This window comes from Eucyclogobius newberryi, unplaced genomic scaffold (genome assembly GCF_026437365.1).
Source record: "Eucyclogobius newberryi isolate DKJ021-1_F unplaced genomic scaffold, fEucNew1.0.hap1 SCAF_1, whole genome shotgun sequence".
NCBI classification, from domain to species: domain Eukaryota; kingdom Metazoa; phylum Chordata; class Actinopteri; order Gobiiformes; family Gobiidae; genus Eucyclogobius; species Eucyclogobius newberryi.
Genome location: NW_027315723.1, coordinates 46,713,691 through 46,738,609, shown reverse-complemented (window position 1 = coordinate 46,738,609; position 24,919 = coordinate 46,713,691). Strand labels below are relative to the sequence as shown.

At 38.9% G+C, this 24,919-nt stretch overlaps 1 protein-coding gene across 15 annotated transcripts in view; it reads right to left on the bottom strand.

Annotated features, from left to right (window-relative positions):
* tns1a (tensin 1a) overlaps positions 1-24,919 on the bottom strand; it is a 189,422-nt gene that overhangs the window by 125,314 nt on the left and 39,189 nt on the right. For 13 of the 15 annotated variants that reach the window (XM_072447301.1, XM_072447271.1, XM_072447309.1 and 10 more), the window contains exons 2-3: positions 23,117-23,231; positions 18,242-18,279 (exon numbers count right to left, since the gene is read on the bottom strand). In XM_072447301.1, coding sequence (XP_072303402.1) covers positions 18,242-18,279; positions 23,117-23,231 — 153 coding nt within the window. Of the gene's footprint in view, positions 1-6,168; positions 6,541-18,241; positions 18,280-23,116; positions 23,232-24,919 lie in introns of those variants that run through there. The other 2 variants (XM_072447366.1, XM_072447374.1) reach the window with 1 other exon arrangement.

The following is a 24,919-nucleotide window of genomic DNA, read 5'->3' as shown; positions in this document are numbered from 1 at the left end:
AATAGGAGAAAGCATGTTTGCCACTACGCATAAATCATCTCGCTGGCTCTGACTGACAATTCGACCACACGTCGGATTCCTCCAGTCATAATCTCCGCTTCACAAGCACCCATGGCAGTTTGCCTGAGAAAGTACATTTCCCACTTTCCAGTTGGGGGGCCAAATAAGGACTGAGGCACGGAACTGCCCCTTTTGGAGTGGTTTAAATGTGGGCTAGTATTCTGTTTTAGTTGGAGAGCTCTTAAATCCAGTTCTGATGCTGTATGGGGCTCTTTCTATTCAGACATTTTGACATGATGTAAAAGTGACGCGGGTGGCATTTGGTTGTCAGCAGTTAAATCATGTGGAGTTGAGGGCTAAATCAAGACAGCCTTGGAAGAAGAATGTATGGTTTCATTATCCTAACATTTATAACTCACTTTCAAGTCCATGAAGTGAAATATGTTGTTTTGAAATATTTGATTTGACAACTTCAGTAAGCAACTATTGCCACATTTTGTCTTATACCAAAACAATATGACTCCCTAATCCCATTGACAACCAATGGTGCCATACTGTAATAATACAAGCCTGTCACTCAAATACTGCAGACTTTATATTGCATATTGAAAATATTGAATGTATCTTTAACTAAATTCTAAAGACTTTTTGTTTGCTTTTTGCTATGATTTTTAGTACATTAGTTTATTGGTTTTGAAAGGGCATGGTAATGTAAGCAAACTCTCAAAAATAAAACCTTTTCCAGTTGGGTCAGGTTGGAAATTCAGATAAATTAATGCTGAAAATTAGTTTAAGTATTTTTATTTTTTTTCATTGTGGTATCAAAATCAAGTGTATTCCTTAATATCAAAATCTTTGAAATTTTAGTACCGTGATCACACCAATTACAGCATGCTAAGACCAAAACAACATTGAATTAGCGATGACCCAAAAACTGTACTCTCATGTACAAATGCATGAGTAATTGATTAGACAAGACCGTATAATACAATGAGGTGGAGAACAGAGAGGCATTAATCTACTTGTTGGAACTACGAAAAGATTGCATAGTCTAGTATATGTGTTGCAACCAACTCCATCGGCCATCGCACTCCACAACAGATTTTGTTTTTATTTTCTCAAGAGTTGCAGCTCAGGAGACATGTTTTCCACTAAGGTCCATCATCACCCACTTAGCTCTTAAACACAACAGGATTCTCCTACTGTGCCGCAACAATGCACCGGTGGCAGAACTGACAAGGACACAGCTTCTAAACACAAAACTCTTCGTCAACCACCCCGTCCTGTTGAATAATCAGCTGTCTAAATGTTGAGGGCAGCACGGCTAACACTAAATCTCTACCACATGCTATAAAAAAAATAATAAACATTTGCCGTTGGGTATGGTTGCTACGCTAACTGCTGCAGACAACCACAACATAAAGATTTATCACATCGGAAAGCCTAACTATTTGGATGGCTGATGAGCTCAGCGACATCACTTGGTCATAAAAAAAAAAAAACAGCGTGTTGGATTTGGGGCGTCATAAAATTGACTTTAAGGAAGCTAAAGTCCAAGGATCACGGAGAGAGCAGGTATTTTATCATGGTCAGCCGCATTAAGTGCTGAGTGGGCTCTGGTTTGGCTGTTCCGTTGCCCTCATATAGTTTTCAACCAAATGACTGTGAGCTACAGACGGCGGAATGAAATGAGGAAATGATGGATATCAGATGTTCAATTGTGGCCAGTGTTGGACAACTGACAAATTTAAAAGTCCGCCTTGGATTCTGAAGCAGCAGGGGCACGACCGCCGCATGTCATAAACTGGGGTTATTCAATCACTGAGTCATGGGAAAGACATGTACAACTACAACTCACCTCAACTCTCGTAAGCTTCGTTCATTTGTAAGACCTGACTGTCTCACTATTTGGTATTGCTTTTGCATACTGTGTGGTCTGTGTGGGAAGGGACCAAATGGTGTTGCGGGAGAGGTAGTTATTGGCAAGACTTTTTTTCCACCTCACCTGTGCAGTGTGTCAGCGCATGGTTGTTTGTGATTAGAGACAAAATGGCAGCCACGATTCGTCAGCCCCAGGGCAGCTACGGCACTGTTACTGATAAGGAGACAAATGACAATCACTAAGTTTAAAATGCACAGAGAACTCGTTAGACCAGTCTTCAGCAGGGCAAGAACTAAATTGGTGTAAACGGGGCTGAGAGTCGTTCATCTTGGAATTCAGAATTAACACTAAATTCATTCATAACCACATTTTTGGCAAACCTAGGTAAGTAACAACTCATTTATGTTGACAACAAAGGGCTCCATTTGGCCGGCTGCAGCTGTAGATTTCCTGAATGTCCTTCCTTCTTTTTCCCCCATATCATTCTACATTGTCCTATCCAATAAAACCTACAGGTCATTAAAAAAAAGAAAGAAGAGAAAATCAGTTAATGCCATTTAATTCAAAAAAATATCATATATGTATATTTTGTAAACTAAATATTAAAACTAACATTCTAATTTATGATGATCTAACCATTTTTTGTCATTATTGGCCAGTAAAGAAGTTATGCACATCACAACACATCACAACATTCAGAATTTTAACAGTTGGGCGATAAAATTCTATCCTGTAAGAGCTCACAACATAACTAAAACATTAGAGAGCTGCAACAGTCCGATAACAAATATCAAAGTCAATAATACAACAATAGTGGAAAACCAGATAAACCACTGGAACACTACACACACAGATACACACGTTGGGATCCCAAACTGATGACCTGATTATCTTTCTTTCCTTAAATAGGAATAGTCTGTTTTTCAATTAGATTAATTATTGTGGGGCGAGTTGAAGTGTCTATTATCGACCTGCTGTTTGCAAATAAGCTAGCTAAACTCTGCACAGTTGGAGAAACAGTGAAGAAACTAGGGTAACACTTGAAGACAAAACTGGTTCAACCTAAGGACAAGATGCACAGTTGCAAAGAGCGTTACAGGTGAGACTAAACAGCCACTGCACAAAAGGCTTATCAACGCAGAAGGCATGCAAATTCATCTTAAAGCCACAAACCACTCTTTTGAAGACAATGAGGTGAAGATTTTAAGCCGGATGGTTTGAAGTTAAGAACGCGATTTTTGTTTTTGTTTTTAAAAGAGAGAATCCATCTTTAAACAGAAGTGGGGATTTAAGATTCAAATTACCGGTAATTTACAACAGCATTTTGAAACCATGGAACGGGACCAGTGATGAGGGCCAGCTAACAATAGGATTAATATGGCCCATTACAGGGCTGTTATGGTAAGAAAGAAGATTTGTTTCAGGTGAAAAATAAAACTGTGTAAACAAATAGATAACCAGGACAGGCTATTATCAGGAGGCAAAATTCTGAAAGGGCATAACCTCTTTTTCATTGGGCTGGCTAGTATCCCTATCAGTTCCTGTTTAATTAATGGGTGGATACGGGACATCTTCTCTCATCTGACCACTAATAGCACAGTGAGGCGAGAAAAAAGACACAAGGCCAAGCCAAAATCAGTGCCTCCAGAAATTGCAATAAAATATAGGCTTCCTAGAACTCAAGATTTTCTGAAATGATCTGTTAGAGCAATTATCTGAGTCAGAGTGCCAATTTGTACATTCTTGAAAGTGTAAATTTGCGAAATGGGCTTCAAACTTCTACGTTGGTCCTCAAATGCAGCACTTTGCGGTTTGCTTTTTTAGGTAATTTGATATTGACCAAATCATGTGCAAAGGAACAGTTAGAATTTACCACTTTCATAATTAGCTTTAGTTTTTCCCTTTGAAACCCCCTTTTTTATGGGACTTTTTGATGGGGCCCCAAAAGAAGTGTCATGACAAATGGTATTAAAACATCCAGGAGATAAATAGTCCACATGGGAGCACAGGTGTGAAGTATCACTCTCAGAGAACATCTTTGCGACGGTACAAATACATAAATTAGTGAATGTTTAAAGCTTCAGAGCAAGTTGTACATATTTGTAACTGTTTTCTTAAGCAGAAATAACTTTAGACATCTATTTGTTACACAAATCAGATATATATGAGAGTTGACAATGTGACAGAACTCATATATTGCCTCTTTGTGTTGTCAATATCAGGAATGTATGTATAAATGTAATGTAATGTAAGGAAAATTTCTCCTTTGTGACCTACACTTCAATGCTGCTGGGGCCACGTGTCAGGAGCAGTAGTCGCTACTGTAACTGTAGGATTTTGACCTATGATGCATGCTTTGGGTTAAAAATTCAACCAATACTAAAAACTAAAACTAACTAAAAACTCTTTTTCTTATATATATACTTTTCTTTATCTATAATATAAGCATGCAGTAGATGGCAAAAGCATTTATAACAATAACTTATTTTTTTTCCTCAAACTCCATCCATTTTGTCCATCTGATAGAAACTCCTGTAACCCACCTATTTTCTGTCAAATCAAACACACTTTGTACTGAAAATACACAAATAAAAAATACCCATACGTTAAAAAAAATGTATAGGATTAGGATCCCTAAAACTCATTTTTGGTTAAGTTAGCTTCAGCTTTGAGAAAGGAATTTTCAAAACCAAACAAATGATCCATCTACTGTCAAGTCAGTACCTCCAAACAGCCGCTTTACTCCTTCATAACGTGTATTTACCAAGGAAATTTGAACTCTGATTTTCCTCTGGGTAGAGCTTGTTCTCATTAACAATAGGAACGACAATAACACCACTACAGTTTACAAGCCCATCAACCGTGGCATTACATTTTGTTTCTTGCCCCTAGAAAGGGGGACATTCGAGGGACATTGCAATTTTGTAAGGAACCTGGTTGAGACAAACAGTAAGTCCAAATAAATGTGAATAAGGAAATCAACACATATGTAAAATCTAATTGATGAGCTTTAAACCTTGTTCCCTCATCTTTAGCTGACTTAAAGTTTTGATTGATTCATGCATGTTTGAGTAATCCTGTTTCGTCCTGCAACTGAAGCTCGAGTGTTCAGAAAATTGCAATATATCTGTCTATTGTTCTGTACTTTATTGAAATGAGTCACACAATTCCAGCTCTGGGTCACACATGAAGGGTTCAAAATGTCACAACAATTTTTGAACAAGAAACAACAACAACACAAAAAGAAAAAAGACTGCCTCCTGCTTGAGTATCAATATGACATTAAATACAAATCACTGTGGCACAGTTTCAATAAGCTTCAGAAATATTTTTCACCAAATGTTATGTATTGTATTGATAATGTGAGAGAGAGACCACTGCACAAAGATTTTCACTGGGGGTTATATCTCTAGTACATTAGTTTCTGCTTCTCCTTAAATGTATTCTCTGCTTGATGCCAATGATTTAACCCTTCTCAAACACACTGCAATCTTTTCCATGACCACAGGATTTGTCTTTTCACATGGTTGTTTCAGAAATGAGAAGCCGCTCACTGCATCAGTCCGGTTTAAATACCATGTAACATCTGAAAGATCATCACCCTTGTGCTGATTATCAAGTCAGGGGGAGTATTTGCTAAGTTGAATCCAAGTTGTGACTTATTTTTGTGTACTTTCTTCCCATCTATTCCATGTATGACATTAACAATCTCTGTATGTGAAAGAATTGCCTTCTTTTAGCAACATTGTCTATAGTTTTAGGATGCGTTTCAGAAAAAAATCTGAGAGGAACAACCTATGTTACCATGACAACATGACAACATTCCTACTTCTTGTCCCCCCCAGGAGGAGACAAGACACACAAGGCTCCGCAACCTCTTGACCGCTCATGTTTACCTGCCATCCATGCGTTAGCACAATGCCAAAGGTTAGCAACATCCATCTCAATCTAGCAATGTATGAATCTAACTAAGAAAACTCTGACAGTATCGCTAACAATAGCAGCAGGAGGACCAAAACAGAAGCATATTCCACTGTGAGTGAAAACACGTGTGGATCCATGCTGAGTTTCCCGGTCGCTCACAGCTTTTAGTTCCGCCACAAATCACTATGTCGGGTCATGAAAAGATGTCAACTCCCATAGCTGCAACTTTCCCATGGAACTGCTTCCCCCAAAAAAGCCCTTAGAAGATACTGTATATGCAAGTCCATATAGCACGAAAAATAATGCCAACAATGATAGCAATACTATAGCTACAACTGTATGAGATTGTGTCATTCACTTACCTGCATTAAGGGTTTGTTGCGACAATTCCTTCTACATCAACATTCCCTCTTGCCCGTTGACCCCTCTCTAGTTCAGACGCCACAGAGGGAGTACCAAATGCAGACTTTTTCCTCCTCCTCCTTCTAACTCCAAACAACAGCAGTAATCCTCCACGCGTGCCAAGAGAGAGCTACTGAATCACTGAACAAGGAGGTGCGCACCAAGGCACCGTATTTGTACCGCTTTACTTGTCTTCTGTTCTCTGACAGCGTGCCAAGAAATGTCCAAGCGAGCTATATATGGCCCGGAGGAGAAATGAGGTGGTTAGAAGGGTAGCGTTGTGATTCCGGTGCCCAAAATGAGAGAGCTGTCCGGGGGTAGATGGTAACTGTATCCCTCCCCTTTTCTGTTTGGTTCTCTTTCTGCTCTGCCTCGCTCCCTACCTCTCCTGACAGACTTCATTAGTGCTGTCGACACAAGAGATTCTCTGTGAAAGCTATACCGGTATACGCTTTTTGGTTGTTTCATGTATTGAACGGATAGAGGTAGGTTTGGAGTTAAATTCACTGTATTCCCTTTCCACATATTGTATACCATAGACAAGATCAGGACGTTATTTTGAATTTTGACTAGCCATAAAAAGAGAAGGAAAGAATCATCTCCAAAATTAAAACATAATTTACAGCTAGCAACCTCATCAAAACAGATTCAAATTGGCTTCCTCTATTAAAAGTTGCTTAGTCTACATAAAATAATACAATCTGTCTTTCATTTATTTTACAATTCCTTTCACATATAGAAAAGACAAACCTAATAAACTTGCGTATTATGAGTTCTACTGTAAAATAAAGTAGCCTAAAACAAAATTACATTTCCCTTCTTAATTGGGCATAGAATCCATTTTAACTGTTAAACCACATCCATGTAAATAACTGACCAAGACTGACTTTATAGAACTTTCTTAATTTTGAGGTTTTATAGTGCAACATTTACCCCAACTTTTAGAGCAGATATGAAACGTGTACATCTCCTATTTTTGCGTGTTTTTTGGCGTGTTCTTATTGAATACTTTTGATACAATTCGTACATGAAACACCAAGGTTGTCTTTGAATGTGGGATATATTTCTCAAATTTTACATTTAACCATATGCTAAACAAATGTCCCGTTCTTCTAATTCTGTTCTTGAGGAAGTTGAGGGGATATCCTGTACAAGCGGGCTCGTTTGTAGGCTGCTCTGGGGGAAAGTATGTGCACCGTCGGGGGGAACCAGCTCTTGACCTCCAGACGATGACTGGAGGAACATTGGGCCATCAGTTATCTGCTAGCACCTGGTGATTATGGCGGCTGTAGCATCTCTCTGCCAACGCTGTGTCCCAACTAGCATCTATAGTGTTGAAGCGCGTCGCCATAGAGACAGGCCGCCTGGTGCTTTGATGGGGCGTGGGTTTTTTTTTATGTCAAGGGAACAGACCTGCCTCTGTGCTGAGGAATGAGAAGGCTTGGCTCTTGCTAACGGTGTGCTTGTCATCGGACCAACCTTTCTGTCTTTCTCCTACCTTTCTACTTTCACGCTTGGATGGTCGCTCACTTCTATGTGCCAGCATTCTATATACGGCTCTATCTCTGTGCAAGTCACTGCTCTTAGGGTAGAAAACACTTGATGGGACGTTGGTGGTACCATTTGGTTTACGGATGAAGAAATTGTCCAAACAATACCCAGTGGCTAAATTGGCCATAATGTTAAAAAGGTTATTTCAATCACCTGGGTGACCATCTAATTGCTGGAGCCAATATGAATGAAGTCCAAGCCATATTTGGTAGAAACATAATAGTCTGAAAAAGTAAAATATACACCTATATAGAGAAAACAATATAAAGGTATCATAGCCTTCAACGGTAATTCTTCAAGGTGTAATTATCATTGTTCTAAGTGTTAAAATTAGCAACCAAATAATTCAAACTATGCCAAAAACAAGATGCAAAACATAAGGGCAAAAATAGTCAAATGAATGCCAAAAATCTTCAATGCTACTTTGACAAGCTAACTGACTTTGCATTATGTGATCCGAACCGCATTATTATAGACATTTGAATTAAAGGGGTGATTCTTTTCAACAAAATAAATAATAATAATAATCACCTTTTAAAATGATTCTACATTCATGCTGATGAGTTGTCTTGACACTCTTACTATCCACTCTGGCTGCCTCTGTAAGGCAGTTGGCTACATGTTATTGGATATGATTTTTTTGCGAATTCTGCAACTGTGGCGTTTACTTTTGTTGCCTCTGAAGCAAACAAGATACATTTTCCATAATCTGCTGGGCTCTCAGTCACTCTTTTTGACCTTCTGTTGTTTGTGTAGAGTTTGTGCATCTCATCATCGTCAAAGCTTTTCAACTTAAGGCTTTTTCTGCAGACGATAAACACTGCAGCTTCTATGCAAAAGCACCACAGAAAATGTTTCACTGTTTCTCACCAAACTTCCCTTTGTGATACGTTAAAAATGTTTCACAAAACAGGATTTTATGACGCTACACAGCCCACAACAAAACAACGCAGAAAGGTGGGACAGGAAGGGTCTTGTGGCATCAGGACAGATTGCTCCAGCAGCCAAAGCAGAGGTGAGTTTTTGCAGCCGCTCTCCGCCTCCAGGCCACTGTGTTGCTATAGCGATGGAATTTGTGTAATCAAAGTGCAAACAGCCCCTTTAACATATCTGCAACAACCAGTCATACCCCCAATTTGGACTTTACCAGAATAATACCGTAACGTCTATATTTTGCCTTTGCGATGGTGATTAAAACTGTTGCTTCGACTAATAGCAAAGTGCCCTTATAAGTGTATGTAATGGAGCTTGTCATTCAACAAAGCTGTAATGAAAGACTAGTACCAGATTTCACACACCCGTACATGTGAGCTTAAACCACAAAACCCCTTAACCTCAATAACAGTGCTACTGCTAGGTAAGTTAGAACGAGCCGGCTGAGAATGTGCATGACTGGGACAAGAAGCTAAATCTGAGCTAATAAAGTTGACCCCTCCTTAGCAAAAAATGCTTCATGCCCTATCTGAGTTATGTAAGAGGGGAGAGCTTCTAACACTGGGAAAACTACGATAAAGAGAGAACATCTAAAAATACACATGGCTGGAAACTTGTTTTGACAAGCATGTTTTAAGAAAGTAGTAGCACAGTAATGTGGGTGTTTACTGAGCACTAGGAGCTAAGAGCCTGAATGGATTAACCAATCAGGGAAACGCATTGTCCGATCGTATCAAAACAAACATGGCAGCTTACGAGTAAAAAATACTGAAAAAATAACATAGAACTGAAAAACTTTGCAGATTTCAACAGAGTCAATGAGCGAAGCACAAAACTCTCTTAATCTGAGGTGAGAGAAGTCTGGTGTTTTGTTCTAAATGATTAATTAACTGTTTCAAAATAACTAACGTCACATGCGTCATAGAAATTAATTAATCTTATTGCACAGTACACTTTGAATTTGACTCGAGGTGCAACGGAGAGACTGGTTACTCTTTGTAAAGAATTGAGAAGTTTGACTTACTCAACATGATTCATCAAACTAGCCTGAATGAAGCTAAAAAGATCTCCAGGAAAGTTTTTCAAAAGGGAATAAAATTATAAAGACACGATATAAAGCTCAAAATGTAAATAATATGTGTAATTTAACAGACACACACCACCTTCAGACCTGTACTATATTGAAAAAAATAATGATAAAAAAAAAAAAAAAAAAACATATTCAGAAATTAAAAAGTGACTCAATAGTAAAGTCAATACAAATAGTTTTGGTCTTCATAGCTTTGAGGTTAGTGCAATAACTTAGGGTCGATACTCCAATAGCATACAGGTCAATAACTGAATAGACAAGCTAGCCTTTTATTAATTCTGTGCTAAATCATATCATTGTATGTGGTGGAATTGAGATGGAAGGTGCATATTTCAGGGTAACACTAACTACCTCAACCAACTACAAATTTGCATCTCTTACATAACATTTTTTTCTTGCATTAATATTCTGCTCACAGCGCAAACAAGTAAACACATTTTCACAAAACAAGGCCAAGGCTGGAGTGAAAACATTCCCTCAGAGCATTTTGTTTACATGAAAAATATTCTGCGTTATTGCTAGCAGCTCTTTCCAGCTCCTTCCAATCATTTTAGCTTGGATTTTGTACTGTCGTTTGCCAAACCTCTCCTGACTCGTCCAACCCGCTATAGCCCCATCGAAAAAGGGCTAACCACAGCAGCGGCATTCCGGGAGGGCTTGTTTCCACGGTGGCTGACAGAGAACAGAGCGCTTACATGCACGGCTAATGCTAGGTTGACATTGGATCTTACTACAATGATCTATTCTTTCAGTTTAGACAATGTTGCTGCCATGTCCAGTGGATTGGTTATAGTCATATTTTGCAAAATGATTAAAAGTTTGTCGTCAAAATGGAATGAGGCTATGGTTGCATGCCTGATTTAGTTCTTACCAATGATATTATGATATTCAGTTGCAATTGTGTGAAGGAAAACATGTTTTCACATTGGTTCAACACAAAGGGAATTAGGGTTGTACAATTAAGACAAGTTTAATGAAATCAAGATCCAATGGTTTTGAATAATCAGTGATATGCTTGGGTATGTTTTAATCCACATGTCTACAACCAATCATTTGTCAGCAAAAGCATGTGATTTTGAGTAGAGTTCAGAATTTGTAAGAAGATATTTGAATTGATTGTTTTTTTTTGTGTGTTGAATGACACTGACTATGCTTTGTGTATGTTCATGAAACTAATTTATTATTTTAATTAATTGGAGAAAAATACAAATCAAACCAGAAATTGATCAATCAATATGAAATTACCAGCACTACGGTGATTTTTTTCATGTAATAACGTAAAATCAGTTTTAACCCAGCATAGATATATAATAAAAGTCACTATTTGGGTGAAAATTAGATTGTTGTGCACTCTCTGCATCAAATTATAAAGCGTTTATTCTCCACAGGAGGAAGTGAGCAGTTTGCATGCTAGTTATTTAGCATTACCATGACGGTAAAGTCACAACAACAACAAAAGTTGTGAAAAGCGCAAATAAACTCATGGTGAATAATGTGGATGCTCAGAATGCATCCGGAAAGTGATGAATACACGTGCACTGCAGCAAACTGTTTACAATGATCTAGTTGCATTTTTGATCATTTTTGGTTAAAGGAAATCAAAAATCAACTCTTACTCACTATTGTACTAGTATTATTAGTATCAGTTATTATCTGAGTATAGATTTTTTTTCACAATTCTTAATACAAGTACCTTTTACGAGTTGGTTTGTTGTCAGAAACAATGTTATCATTGACCATTGCTGCATAAAGAGACTGACATTTAAATCACTTCAAATTATTTCTACTTGAAATCATAACTTTGTCTTTCAATGTTTCACTGAACATGAGCCATAACCATCAAACTTGCTTCTCTTTACATTCCACAACAATCCTCTCCTCCACAATCGTTTGTGTGCATAGCTTTGAATCCCCCCAAAGAAAGACCGCACATTTGGAGAGCGTTCCTCCAAGTACCAGACAGCAGGCCCCAAGTCTGCCTACCTACCACTTGGGTGTCCTGTAATTCCCCCGCTGCAAGACATTTGGGCATCTATCCAGCAACCTCTGTCCAGACAACCCCCACACCTCATCATCGTCTCTACAGCTCGTAACCAAAGCAAAGGGGTCATCAAAGCCCGAGCATCGGAGCTGAAGTGTCCCAAAAGAGGCATCGCGAGTTGGTTGGATGGAAAGCAAAACAGGATAGCAACGGTGGTCAGACTCTCAGTGCTTCATCAACCCACATTAGCGAGCATATTTCTTCTGGATGAGACGTTTTCATAAGTTTTGATGGTCGAACCACATGGCGAGGCGATTTTTGAAGATTACCAATTGAACCAAGAAAGAAAAACACATCGCTAATGGTTATAATGTTGCCATAGGCGGGGAAATTACAGGGATTGGGAGCAGTAAGTATTGAAACATGGAGAGGAAAAGAATTTACGGTATGCCCTCCAGTGAATGACATTGTAGCAGTATGTTTTATTAATATTAATTATAGTCTTGTAGAGTGGCTAGACCTGCTGATGTCATTGGAAACAGTGCCAAACGCATTAAAAGCCATTGTAAATTGTGATGATATCTTGTGAAGGAAAATTCCACACTAACCTTTGTGCGGTGAGTTAATTGCTGTCCAATAAAAAATGCTGAGAAGGGAAGGGATTAATAAATGTTGCCACTATCATTTCTCGGGGCTTTATGGTTTGCCTTGTGTAAAAAAGTGTATAATACTGAATGTATATCTGAAATTAAAACTAAAAAAAGGTTTGGTATTGCCTCACTAGCCTCAGGGTGTAGCAAGTCATGCAATTAAAAAAATAAAACGAAATGAATACTTTTTAAAATGTATTCACAAACGACAAAACCAAGACAACATTAGACGATCTTTACACCTAATGAATCATATACATAGGTGTTCTCGCTGAGGGGTTTTAGCATAGCAGGCCGCCATGCTTCGGCTCGCCATTCCCAAAAGATACCGCTAGGCTGAAAAAACATCCGCATGCTGCTCCGCGTGGGACCTATTTTCTCACAGACACACACAAACGGTGCAGCACCGCGTTGGAAGAGTGACCTATTTTCTCACACACAGACTCACACAGACACACACAAACGGGATAGTGCTGAACGTAAATTGTCACTATCCCGTTTTAATTCAATTGACAAAGCTCCTACAGGTAATATTCAGGTATGAAAGAGCACCGTGCCGTAGTACTTTTCGGTCGGTCGGCGCTCACACGGTGATCTTAATATCATCGAGTTAAATTTTTGAAGTACTTTTCGCTCGCGTCGCCTACCGCGCTCGCACGGTTTGTCCCACCGCCATCGTTCAACCTCAGCCCAGCGAGAACACTGTACATTATACAAAAATAGCAAAGACAGTGTATTTGTCAAAGGTCCGTAAGTCTCTGTTTCCAGAAAGAGTTACTAAGAGTTTCCAGTAATTCCCTCTTACCTGAAGCCACTCCCATTCTAAGGTATCCAAAAACCTCCATAGTGTTTCTAGAGGTTTCCATCCCCGCCGATCTCATTAGTATAAGCTCCACTCCCACACACAGCACAGCGCACAGTTCAAGACTCTCCAGCATTTCTTCAGACTGATTACCTGTTTTTTGACCCTGCTCGTTCCTAACTCTGAACTATACATTTTTGGATATTGTGTGTACCTGTGTTTGTTCATTCTCTGTATCATGTTTTTGTGTTGTGTTTATTCTATTTATATTAATAATATTAATATATAGAGTTTGCCATGGTCTTATGATGCTGTTGTAGACTGAGTTAGAAATGTCATCAATGTGGTGACGAGGACGGAGACCTCTCCTTTTGGCACTTGTGCTGCTGCAGATGGAGGAGAATTGTAGTTGAAAACTACAGCACTTTGGCTAACTCTTCACTGCCGCAGCAGTACTGAAGCCATGAGGCGGCACCATGGCCATTCTGATGCTAATCAGGTACTCAGTGTTGAGGGAGTTGCAGCCAGGTAATAATAGGACATAGCCCATTACAGAGCTGTTAGAGTAAACAAAGAATATTGGTTCAGGTGAAATTCACAGTGTAAACAAAAACAGGACAGGCTATTATCACGAGGTCCCGCCCGGTCGGCAGGTCTACTCCGAGTAGGATAAGTATCCAAGTTTTCAGACTAGATCCACAGATTGAGAATGACTCTTAGATGAGAGTCTTGTTTTTCTAAAGCAGACTACAGATGACAATGGATCGCTCCTGGACGAATGAGGGATTACGCGACTTTTCAGCGAAGTGCCTTTCCTCCTACGCACCTGTCGCCCAGTTTGATGAATCTGTCCAGAAACAGGAGAATTGTAGCTGAAATGGCAGGATGCTAGAAGGAAAATAAATTGTATTTACATGAACATCTTGATGGCTGATTAGTTGAGACAAAGGCAAAGGTGGAACAGGAACAAGACGAAAATAAAATCTTTGCGGTTGAACATTATGCTTCAGCTTAATTAACTTGTTGGAAATTATCAGTATTGCTTTGCTCTGAAACAACATTATTTGACATTTTGTGAGGGATAAATGTCTGATAATAATCCGTATATATATACATATATATATATATATATATATATATATGTATATATATATATATATATATATATATATATATATATATATATATATATATATATATATATATATATATTGGATCCTGCCATCATTTGAAAGACATGACAAAATTAGACAAAATATATTCTTTCTATCAACTAAGTCTTCATCTCCACCACTTTCTACAATGTGCAAAACATGTACAAGTGCCAGACATGCAAAAATAATTTAACACCATTAATCTACCATTACTATTTGTAAAGGCCTCATTAAGCCCTGTCAAAACATTGGTCTGGTGCATAAAAGATTACAACCCCAGTCTGGCTCCACGTGCTGCCTCACATGTGGAAGCTGTGGCCTGTTGGTACAATAAACCCAGAGTACACTGGCGACACTTTCATTGTACTTCATGAGAAATTTACGAGACCTAAAGCCACAACTTTATTTGCACAACTCTTTGCTTTGACGCTATTTTTCTTTATAGCAGTCAGTTACATTTGATTTGATTCTGGGGTTGTTTCGCCAAGGACTGCCAATGCAAACGCCATAGCAACCAATTAGCAATTTGGTATTTTTGTAGGTTGGGGGTTGTTTTTCTTTTTTTTTGACTAAACATTTCCTTTTAGTTACGGGTTGATTGTTCTTCCAGTTCTTGTGGTTTGCCGTGCTCCTGATTGTTTTGGGTACAGGGCCGACTTTAGAATTCAGGGGCAAAAAAGGGGGAAGAGAATGCATTTTCCCCAGCGCAAGTCCCAGCTAAAACCACTAAGAATAGCCTTCCGATGCACTTCCCTCCCCGAAAAGCCAGCTCCACTCTTCCTTCCTTTTCATTTACTTTCTCCATGAGTGCAGCTCTTTTCCTTGCACACAAGAGTCTGCCACCTCTATGGTCGTGGGAATGTCTAAAACAGTGGCCCCCAAACTACTAACGGTCCAAGTTATATTAAAAAATTAAAAAAAAGTAGATGGAATGAGAAAGAAAGGAAGCTGAATGATGAGAGAGAAAGGAGGACATGCAGCAAATGTCGGAGTCGGGATTCAAACTCACAATACTGTGGCTGGCCGTTCATTTTACCTTTCGCCTGTAATGCCCACATTTCCCCAATAGATGGCCACTGTTCCCTCTAAGCTGCGCGCCTGCGCAGCTGCGCACTGCTCGCACATAGTGCACTGCTCGCATATAGTGCACTGCTCGCATATAGTGCACTGCTCGCATATAGTGCACTGCTCGCACTTAGTGCGCGCATACGAAAATCTATGGCGCGCAGAAAATTAAATTCACCACAAGCAGCCACCGGGGCCAATCAAGCAGGAAGTGCAAGTGTTTGACACTGAAGAAGACTCTTGTGGACAGTAGAAGACACTTGTGGACAGTAGAAGACTCTTGTGGACAATAGAAGACAGTAGATAATTAATTATTATTTAATGCATTTGGAAAACAATTTGTACATTGCGCCTTGCATTTGTTGCTTTGTTACAAGTTACAGGTCAAATCTTGCGTGTAATTTATAGTAATTCATTAGTTCACACAAACACACCATATTTTCCTGGCCCGGCCCCTCGGCCAAATTTTAGAACCCAATGTGGCCCTCGAGTCAAAAGTTTGGGGACCACTGGTCTAAAAGATCAACTAGGCTTCAGTAACACACAAACAGACTGATTTGAGCTATAGTCAACTACTTTTCTAAATTAACTTATACACATAACAAATAAATGCAATTTCCCCCCATTGATCAATCACGATTTCCAATATAAATTTACCTTACAAAATACTTCCACTAACATTTGTTGACGATTAGAAATGACTGAATATCAATCTTAATCACTTAATTGCACAGCCCTATCATGTCCAGCCTAACTGAATATTTTTTTAAAAATCTGATGATTTCTAAATGCTTTTAGAACCAAAGGAACTGACATAATTGTATAATATCTCAATTTAAAGCAGACATGGCATATATCCGTCAGTCTTCACCAACGCTAATAAACTTTTGACAAACTGATTACAGAATTTGTTAAGCACGACAACTTCGGGTTTGGCACAGGTGTAAACGGCTGCACTACTGTGCCTCTCTGCCCACATTTGCCTCAAAAATCTCCATTTCACCCACAAAACCCCCAAAAACGAGGAGCTAGACACTGTGAGAGATGAATTAACAGAGAAAAGGGTTAAGGAAGGTAATGCTTTGTAGAATATGCGTAAGTGTGTTTTTATATATTTGGTGATTTTCTTGATTGTTTTATTGAATGCTTTATTGGTATTTTATCTGGATATGTGTATGTACATCCCAGTGGGGGACCACACAATCATATGTTTAGAGGGAATTTTGAGACGTGTCACGTTACTTCATAACACCATGTCAAACTGCCCATCATTCACAAAGACATGCTAATGCTGGAGAAACTGTGGCAGCCAGGAGGGAAACCATTACTACATGTTTTGGGACTGTCCTGTTGCTATATATTGGACTGAAATGAACAAGGTCTCAAAACTCCTGCCATTGACACAATAAATTGAACCGTTGGAACGTAACTTTGGCTGCAGGAAAAAAGAAATGGTTGACACAAACCACACCACCAATCAAAGACTGGACTGACATTAGACAAATGACATTTGGACTTCAGTTGGAAATGGACAAATTTGACAAACTTTGGACCATATCTTTCGTCTGATTTTGTCTCTTTGTTTTTTTACTGCTACTTGTGTTCGTTTTATTTTGCTCTCTGGTCACATTTTGTTCTGTGTTTTATGTTTAATTTTCTTTAAAAATATGTTTTTTTTTAAATTAATACATTCCAAATGGGTTTGTCATTGTCTTGTTGTTATGTCTGGTCATAATTTATCTAAAAGAACACGTTCTGCATAATTTATATTATTCTAGGGCTTTAAACATTCTCTTGCAGAGCAGACATGGAGGAAGGCAGGCACAGATGGGCGGACAGTGGGGGCAGCACAGGTAAATTATATGTATTTTCGGGGTGTTTGAAGTTTTCCCTTGTCGCCCCAACTCCTCCACCCATGAGCCCGCTGTCCACACATCACAGTGTGTCAGATGTGTCAGATGTGTCCGCACAGCGTGAGAAGCTTTTAACAGCAGGGAGCACTGACTGATGAGAGAGCTCGCTTTGAAACACTGCAGTTTACCGCTCTTTAGAGCAACAAGAGGAACGTAAAGGTGGAAAAGGTTTTCTGCGTGTAATGGCAATCAGCCAATCACATCGCTGCATGGTTTTGTGCAGAGGAAAGTCAGAGTCCAGTGTGTGATGTTCTGATCAGAACTTCTGCTGCACATCTCGTGTCAGATTTAGGCCTATATTCTACCTTAAATCTACTTTTAAAAGAGCAATGAAACATTAAAAAAAACTGATATGAAATATAATGCATTAATATATTGTGAAAAATTATTAGGCCTATTATAATACTCTTTATGTTATAATTTAATGTACATCATATAAAAGTGACATTGATAGCTCTCTGCATTCTCTCTCTCTCTCTCTCTCTCTCTCTCTCTTTCTCCTTTTTTTGTTTTTTTACGGTAAAGTGTAAAACACATACTTTGAAGATTACAACTACAGTAGGTGGCGGTAAATGCGGTAAATTTCAAGTTGGCTGCCAACCGCCATTAAAAGTAACACAACAACAACAACAACAACAACAACAACATATAAAAGAGGCGGTGAAAGTTTATTAGTGACCCTTTGACTATAGACAAAACTATTTGCCATACACAACCACAATGACCAATCCCAATAAAACATTCACCTTCACAACCTCGAAAACAACACAAGGTTATCACGTGCCTGCCCAACACCTGATGTGAGAGGAGATTCAAACTAAAGCGTTACCAACATGAAACCTCTGTTAATTACATGCACCACACAGATAGTTAGTAACAAATGTAAGTTCTTACCTTGACTTCACATTTTCTATGACAGGAAAGCCGGCACGCTGAAACAGAGAGACGCACATGAGACTGTGCAGTGGTGCTGCCCTCTTGTGGACACTACGTGCTAACAGCATCCACTGCACAAACACGACCAGTTCAATGTTTACTAAATGTTTCCTTTGAAGACATTTTTAAACTTTAGGGAGTGTTTTTTACGCATACTTTTTTTTCCATCTCTGTAATAAACTTAACAGTCTTTTCTATTATGAGAAGGAAGTTATTAGTATCCAAAACCTTTTTCCTCCCATACATTAAATTCACCAAACACCCTTATCACTTCTAACTTGTACTCTGGCACAACCGGCACTGTTTTTGAGTACCATTTTAGCTATTTTACCGACCTCTGCAACGACTTAACCAGAACAGAAAGGCTATGTATTAAAGTAGACATATTATGCAAAAAAAAAAAAAATCATCTATGAGCTTTTCACCTTGTCACGACGGTGTTTCATCATCATTAGTTTACTCAAAGTTGCATTATGATCAAAACCTGCCAGCCTGAGTAATCCTGCATTATTCTGCAGGTTTGAGTGCTCAGAAATTTAGACTCCGTGTGACACATGTAGAGTTTCAAAATGTCACATAGCCACTTTTCAAACATAAAACGATTTAACTGACAATCTGCCACTTGTTATGGTGCAATGTCAGTTCTGCAGTTTCAAACAGGAAGTCAAAAACCTGTTTGTATTACTAACCCATTTTAGATCAATATTGGTATTTACAATAAAAAAAAACATGTAAAATTATGATCTACTTATGTTATAGTTCAAGTATCTATAAAGCCCATAATATGTCCCCTATAAGAAATATTAAGGAGGAATGAGGCAACTATATTCTGCTCACAGGTATGCCCTTTGACCCCCACACCTGTAGGGCAATACGGGTGGTCTCCAGGTGCTGAGAGGGTCTGGGTGGTCTCAAAGAAAATACACCCCTCTGTTATTAGGATGAAGGGCGTGTAATGGTGATAAATGGACCTGTTTAAATGATGACTGTGGAGAGCTTTTTCATTTGCAAGAAGTCAGAGACATTTTGGACAGTAATAATAGCACTAGAAGAAGACAGCCAGGACAAACATCTTCATTTGTTTTGTCCACTTGAGTTGACAAATTGCCACTGTTAAATCATTTGAATGCAACCAACAAAGCAATGCATAAAATATGTATTTTATATCTTTTAAATCTGTATTTTATTAACATTACATAACTTCTACAAAGTCCTAGAGTGCTATCAAGTAGAAGTTACACCCCATGTGACAAATTGAGAAAGAACTTTTTTTTTATTAAATGGGAGATTAGAGGACCTAGCACATTTTAGTCATGTTCTGTAATTCCATGTGTGGACAATAAAGGATTATCTTATTAGACAAGTGGCTTTCTCCAGGTGATTATTATTCTATATTATATTATTTGTGTTACATTATTTGTGTTACATACATTTCTATACGAAGGAAAAAGCTTAACACTCAATCTTGATTTAATACATTAATACAAAACATGATTTTTAGACAATATCATGTAATTTTTGTAAGAAAATAATTCTAGCTTCATTAATATTACCATGTGGTCTTACATTAGTTCTGATATAGCTCAATACCATTCTAAAACTATCCAGGAAAGGTCCAATTTTGTACTTTTTCTAATTCTTTTGCAGTATTTTGTTTTGATATTAGCTTTAGCATTGATAGCAGTGTATTGATACTTTTGACTGCCCTACATCATCACTCCAGATGCCCAACAAGTACATTTATTTAAATTTTGAATCGACTATTTTTGTAATTGATCACACTTAAAATTTAAGAAATTGTTCAGCCCAGTCCATACTATAGAACCCTACTTTCCAATAGGTACCATTATAGTAAGTGCATTCAATATTTTTTTTGTCATTTTACAGTACTTTAAAGTACTCAATTTCCATGTCATAATATTACTGTGTTCTCGGGTTGACTGTTTTGCCCAAGGATGCAGTGAAAGTTACTCTGGGGATCAGTCCACATTTTTCTTATTAGGCACCCCACCATCTGCACCACTGTTGTCCCAGTTTAGGACAATGCCAGAAATTAAAGTCTAATACACCCTGAGTTTCTTTTATACATTGCACCATTGATGCAAGAGAGGGATGAGAGCTATACAACTTCTCTGTAGATATCCTAATCCCCCATACCCCAACTCCCTCCTTTTATCTGGGCTAATGCTGCGGCAGCCATGCTAAATTTAACTGCAAATCCACCAAAGCTTGCTTCTTCTGTGCTGCCATGTTCGTGTTTGTCTATGAGAGAGCAGAGAGGGAGAGGAAGAGCGTCATAATGTTATTTACCCTGGACTTTTCCTGGAGTGACAATAAACCGGAGCAGAGCTAAAATTAGATCTGCAAAAATGCTGGGGAAAACACAAATATGGAACTAGAAATTGAGATCGGCCATAGCTGTTTGTCAATGCTCAATCTTGTCTGATCTCCGGAAGCAAAGCAAGACAGGGCCTGGTTAGTACTTGGATGGGAGACTATTGAGTAAAGCAGTGGCCATGGTTTTGTAGCTGTGGCTTGTCAGCCATATTGTCCAGTATGAAACATTCATTAATTCACTCACTCACTGGCAGCCTCACCTCAACTTATTTTCTTTTTCTTTTAAGACTTTTGGACAGGAAAGACAGAGAGAAATGGGGGATGAGAGAGAAGGGAGGACTTGCAGTAAATTGTTGAATTCGGGATTCAAACTCATGACACTGCAGTCGGCTGCACTGGGAGCGTGACATATGTGCTGTGCCTTAATTAACCACTTGACACCAGACAATCAGCTTCATACAAACAGATAGGATGTCGACACGCTGAGTTCCACCACACGTGTGCTCAAGCCGTGCGTGACTCAAATGGCACTTCCAGAGACATTTCTGAGGTGTAACGTAGGTTTCAAAACCCCCACAAATAACCTACTGTGGCCATAAATATTTGGGGTAATTGATCTTGGTATGCTAATAGAGCACTGTGGGTCACTGTGAACACAATTTGGCAGCAGAAATGCTCAGAAAGAGTCCAGGTACTTTAACCACTAAGGGGCCCTATTTTTTCCAAACACATCTGGAAAAATGACCCCCATTTTAAACTGAAGATGTTCCTGAACCCTCTGGAGCACAGACAATTGGCTGGAGCCTTCGTGAAACTGAGACTCTGTAGTTTTTATGGGTAAAAACAAGCTCTGCACAGAGCATTTCTGATATTAAATCCCGCCTAGATTTTCTTTGTTAAATATATAAATGAGTAAAGTCAGTTTCTGGAGGGAATGACCTCCTGTTGGGTTTTGACAATTCTCTTTTAAAACCTTAAGGTAAATTCACTAAACATGAGTTTTAGGGACTTGTAATAAAGCAGAAATAACGAGGCGGAATCCAAATAAAAGTCCTACAAAATTTCGGGGGAGACTGAAAATAAATGGGTTACAGCTTTATTTTTATGTACAACATATCAAGCAGCTTGAGAGTTCCCTTTTATCTGATGGTGCACAAACCTTAAGAGTTTTAAAGGTGTAATCCCTTTTTCCAGCAGTGTTCCATTGTAGAAAAAGATTCATTTGTAGTAATCTGGACAGTGTATTTGAAAAACAAGATGTTTCGACTCTCATCCAAGAGTCCATCCAATCTGCGGATCTAGTCTGAGAACTCTGATATCCTATTCTGAGCTGCGTAAGCCAAGCCCCCTGGGCGGAACCTCCTGATAATAGCCTGTGCTGTTAGGGTTAACACTGCTAAGTGTGTTAAATTTCCCCTAACACAAATCTTCTTTGTTATCCCAACATCATTGTAATGGGCCGTATACATCCTATTGTTTACTAGTTGCATCTTCCTCATCACTGATGAGTGCCTGATTTGCAAGTTGCAGAGCAATGTAGTGTAAAGAGCGTTACATAGGTGAGACTAAACAGCTACTGCATAAAAAGCTGTATCAACACAGAAGACATGCAAATGCAGGATTACAGAGGGCTGTGCAGCTTCATCACAAACCACTCTTTTAAAGAAAGTGAGGTGAAGATTCTATGCAGGAGACAAGATGGTTTGAAAGAAGAGTTAAAGAGAATCCCTCTTTAAACAGAAATGGAGGTTTACAGGACACATATTTTGCATGATTTGTGTTGTTACTAGCCTTTAAGCATGCTCTTGTACCTTTGCTAGCTCTAAAGTAATGTATGCATTAAAAGCACACATTACTTTATTGTCTAATACGTTATCCCTCATCAGAGTTTGTGTTAGAACTCCAGCTACTGGCAGTAGAGAGGGATTACACTAGGGAAATAAATAAAAGCTAGCTTGCACCCAACATGCTAATGTAAGCATCCAGTTGTAATGGACGTGATTTGATATCTAGGTGCTCTGTTGTCACAAATCTGGGAAATTTTAAACCGACATGACAAACTAAAATAATTCTTCAGGCAATCTAAATACAACTCCGGGTATGTTTTTGATGAGGGAACAATGTTATAACATGGGTAAAAGCTCAAATAAGTCATTTTTGGATGTGTCCTTTTAATAATAGTTACAATAATAGAGAGACAGATATTTAAAGCCAAAGAAAATATCTGGGCCTTAAAAGTTATTAGACCCTTCCCCTCACAAAAGCAAAAACATACAGTATTTGTGCACTTTTGAAATTAATTTGAATGCGATGCAGTTATAAGCCAACAATCCCAGGCTTCCCTGTTTCCTGTCTACCCTAACAGTAACAAGTAAAAAAGCATATCCGTTTTACAGTATCCAAACAGTCATTGTTGGAATTTCACCCGGACACTGTCTGCTCCCCCAAATCTCCCTGTCTGATCCTGTCTGGCCCCCTCCCTCCATGCCCACTCACCTTTGCAGATGAGGCCCTCCTTGGTGATGGCCTGCTTGCATATATCACAGCTCTTGGCCTTCTTGAATGGTTTTAGCTTGAACGAATGTGTGTGGACGCCCTCCAACTCGTCAGGCTGTGAAGGAAAGACGAGAGGAAGTGAAAAAGTTTAATCAAAATATCAGCGCACAGCCAAGAGAAACAGCATTCTGATCAGGGACATAGATGGGCTTTGGTTACATCTGAATGAGTACAGCGTTGTTCTGTGCAGTTTCTAAACCTGGCTCACATCAAGAGTGAGGAATGTGTTCTCCAACAATAGACCATGATTTCATTTTGACGAAAATATACAAATTTGCTGATGAAATTTAGCAGATTGATTATTTATAATGTTTCACCTAACAACAAAAGAAAACAATCAAAAGAAGTGCAGGCTGTTAATGGCTACGGGTCATATTGAAACTGTATTTTGGAAATTGGAATTGTGTATTTACATTTTTACTATGTTTGGGGTCCCTTTCTATAAGCTAAAGAGCGTCTTGAGAGTTCCCTTGTACAAAACTGTCACAAAAGTAAATGTTATGAACTGCTTACAAATATTTTGTTATAAATAAAAAAATAATTGTTGATTGGTAAAGGCGTGATGCTGGTTTGCCTTTTTGATCCCAATTCTGTTCAGTGCTATTCAAGTACTCAAGGCCAGTGTTTCCAAACCTAGGGTGTCACAGGGGGTCCCGAGAGGTCCCAAAAAGAGATCCTAAAAGATCGCTTGAAATCTAATAAAAGAATGGCATGTTAATGGCTTCAAACAAACTGCTATTTTGCTGATAACACAGTTGTTTTTTCAGAAGGAGACGGATGTGGAGTCAGAGTTGCCAATGTTTATGTTATTTATTATTTTGTTAATAAGGGTCACTGTGAGGAAAAAGGTGAGAAATTACTGGCCAACTATTTGCCTTTAGATGGGTTAGCACTGCCGTTACACACATAACATGCAGTGCGCAGGGCATCAGGTTCTCGAGGGGCAACAACCTGACCGGGCAGTTTGGATTGAATGTCATTATAGGCAATTTGTGCAGCAGATGCACTGTTCCTTTTGCCATTAAACAACGAGCCTACAGTCATCCAACTCTGTATTTAGTTCTTTAGGAATTCAAACTAGGACTTTCTCTCTCCAGCAAGTTTGAGATGCGCAGGGGAAGCAACAAGTCACAGTTAAAACAGACGCAGACAGATCGGGGGCACGGCTGGGAAAAGGGGGGAACACAAGGAGCAAAGTAGTCTTGAAACGATGAAAATTGGCCTCACATTCAATAAAATAAAAAGTGAGAATGAAACAAGACAACAAGTGGTTACCTTTCTTACAAATATCTAAATTGTGTTTTCATACATGCAACAGAAAGTGTCAATAGTTTGCAGCCTGAAGTGTTTTCTAGAGCCTCGGTCTGTGCTGCAGAAGAGCAGGAGAAGGGCTTCGGGTGATGCTGGAGCAGGGGCGGTGGGTTTGGGGCATGGGGGCACCACTGGGCATTTCTTCTTATGGCACTCAATTGGCTAGGAACAGCCCTGGGTTAGCATAAAGTGTGATTACACAGAAATGCTATTTATTTTCTTAGGTTCAATACCCATTCAGTGACTGTTTGTTTGTTTATAGTGATGGTTCGAAATGTTAAGAACTTAGATAAGTACATAAATAAATGAAGCCTGGGCATTTGCTTCTCCAGGGGCCAGATCAAGCCCCCGGCCTGTTTCAAACCAGCCACCCTGAAGTTTGAAAAATAAGTTCTACTCCTATTTGTTTTAATGTAAAGTGCTTATAATGAT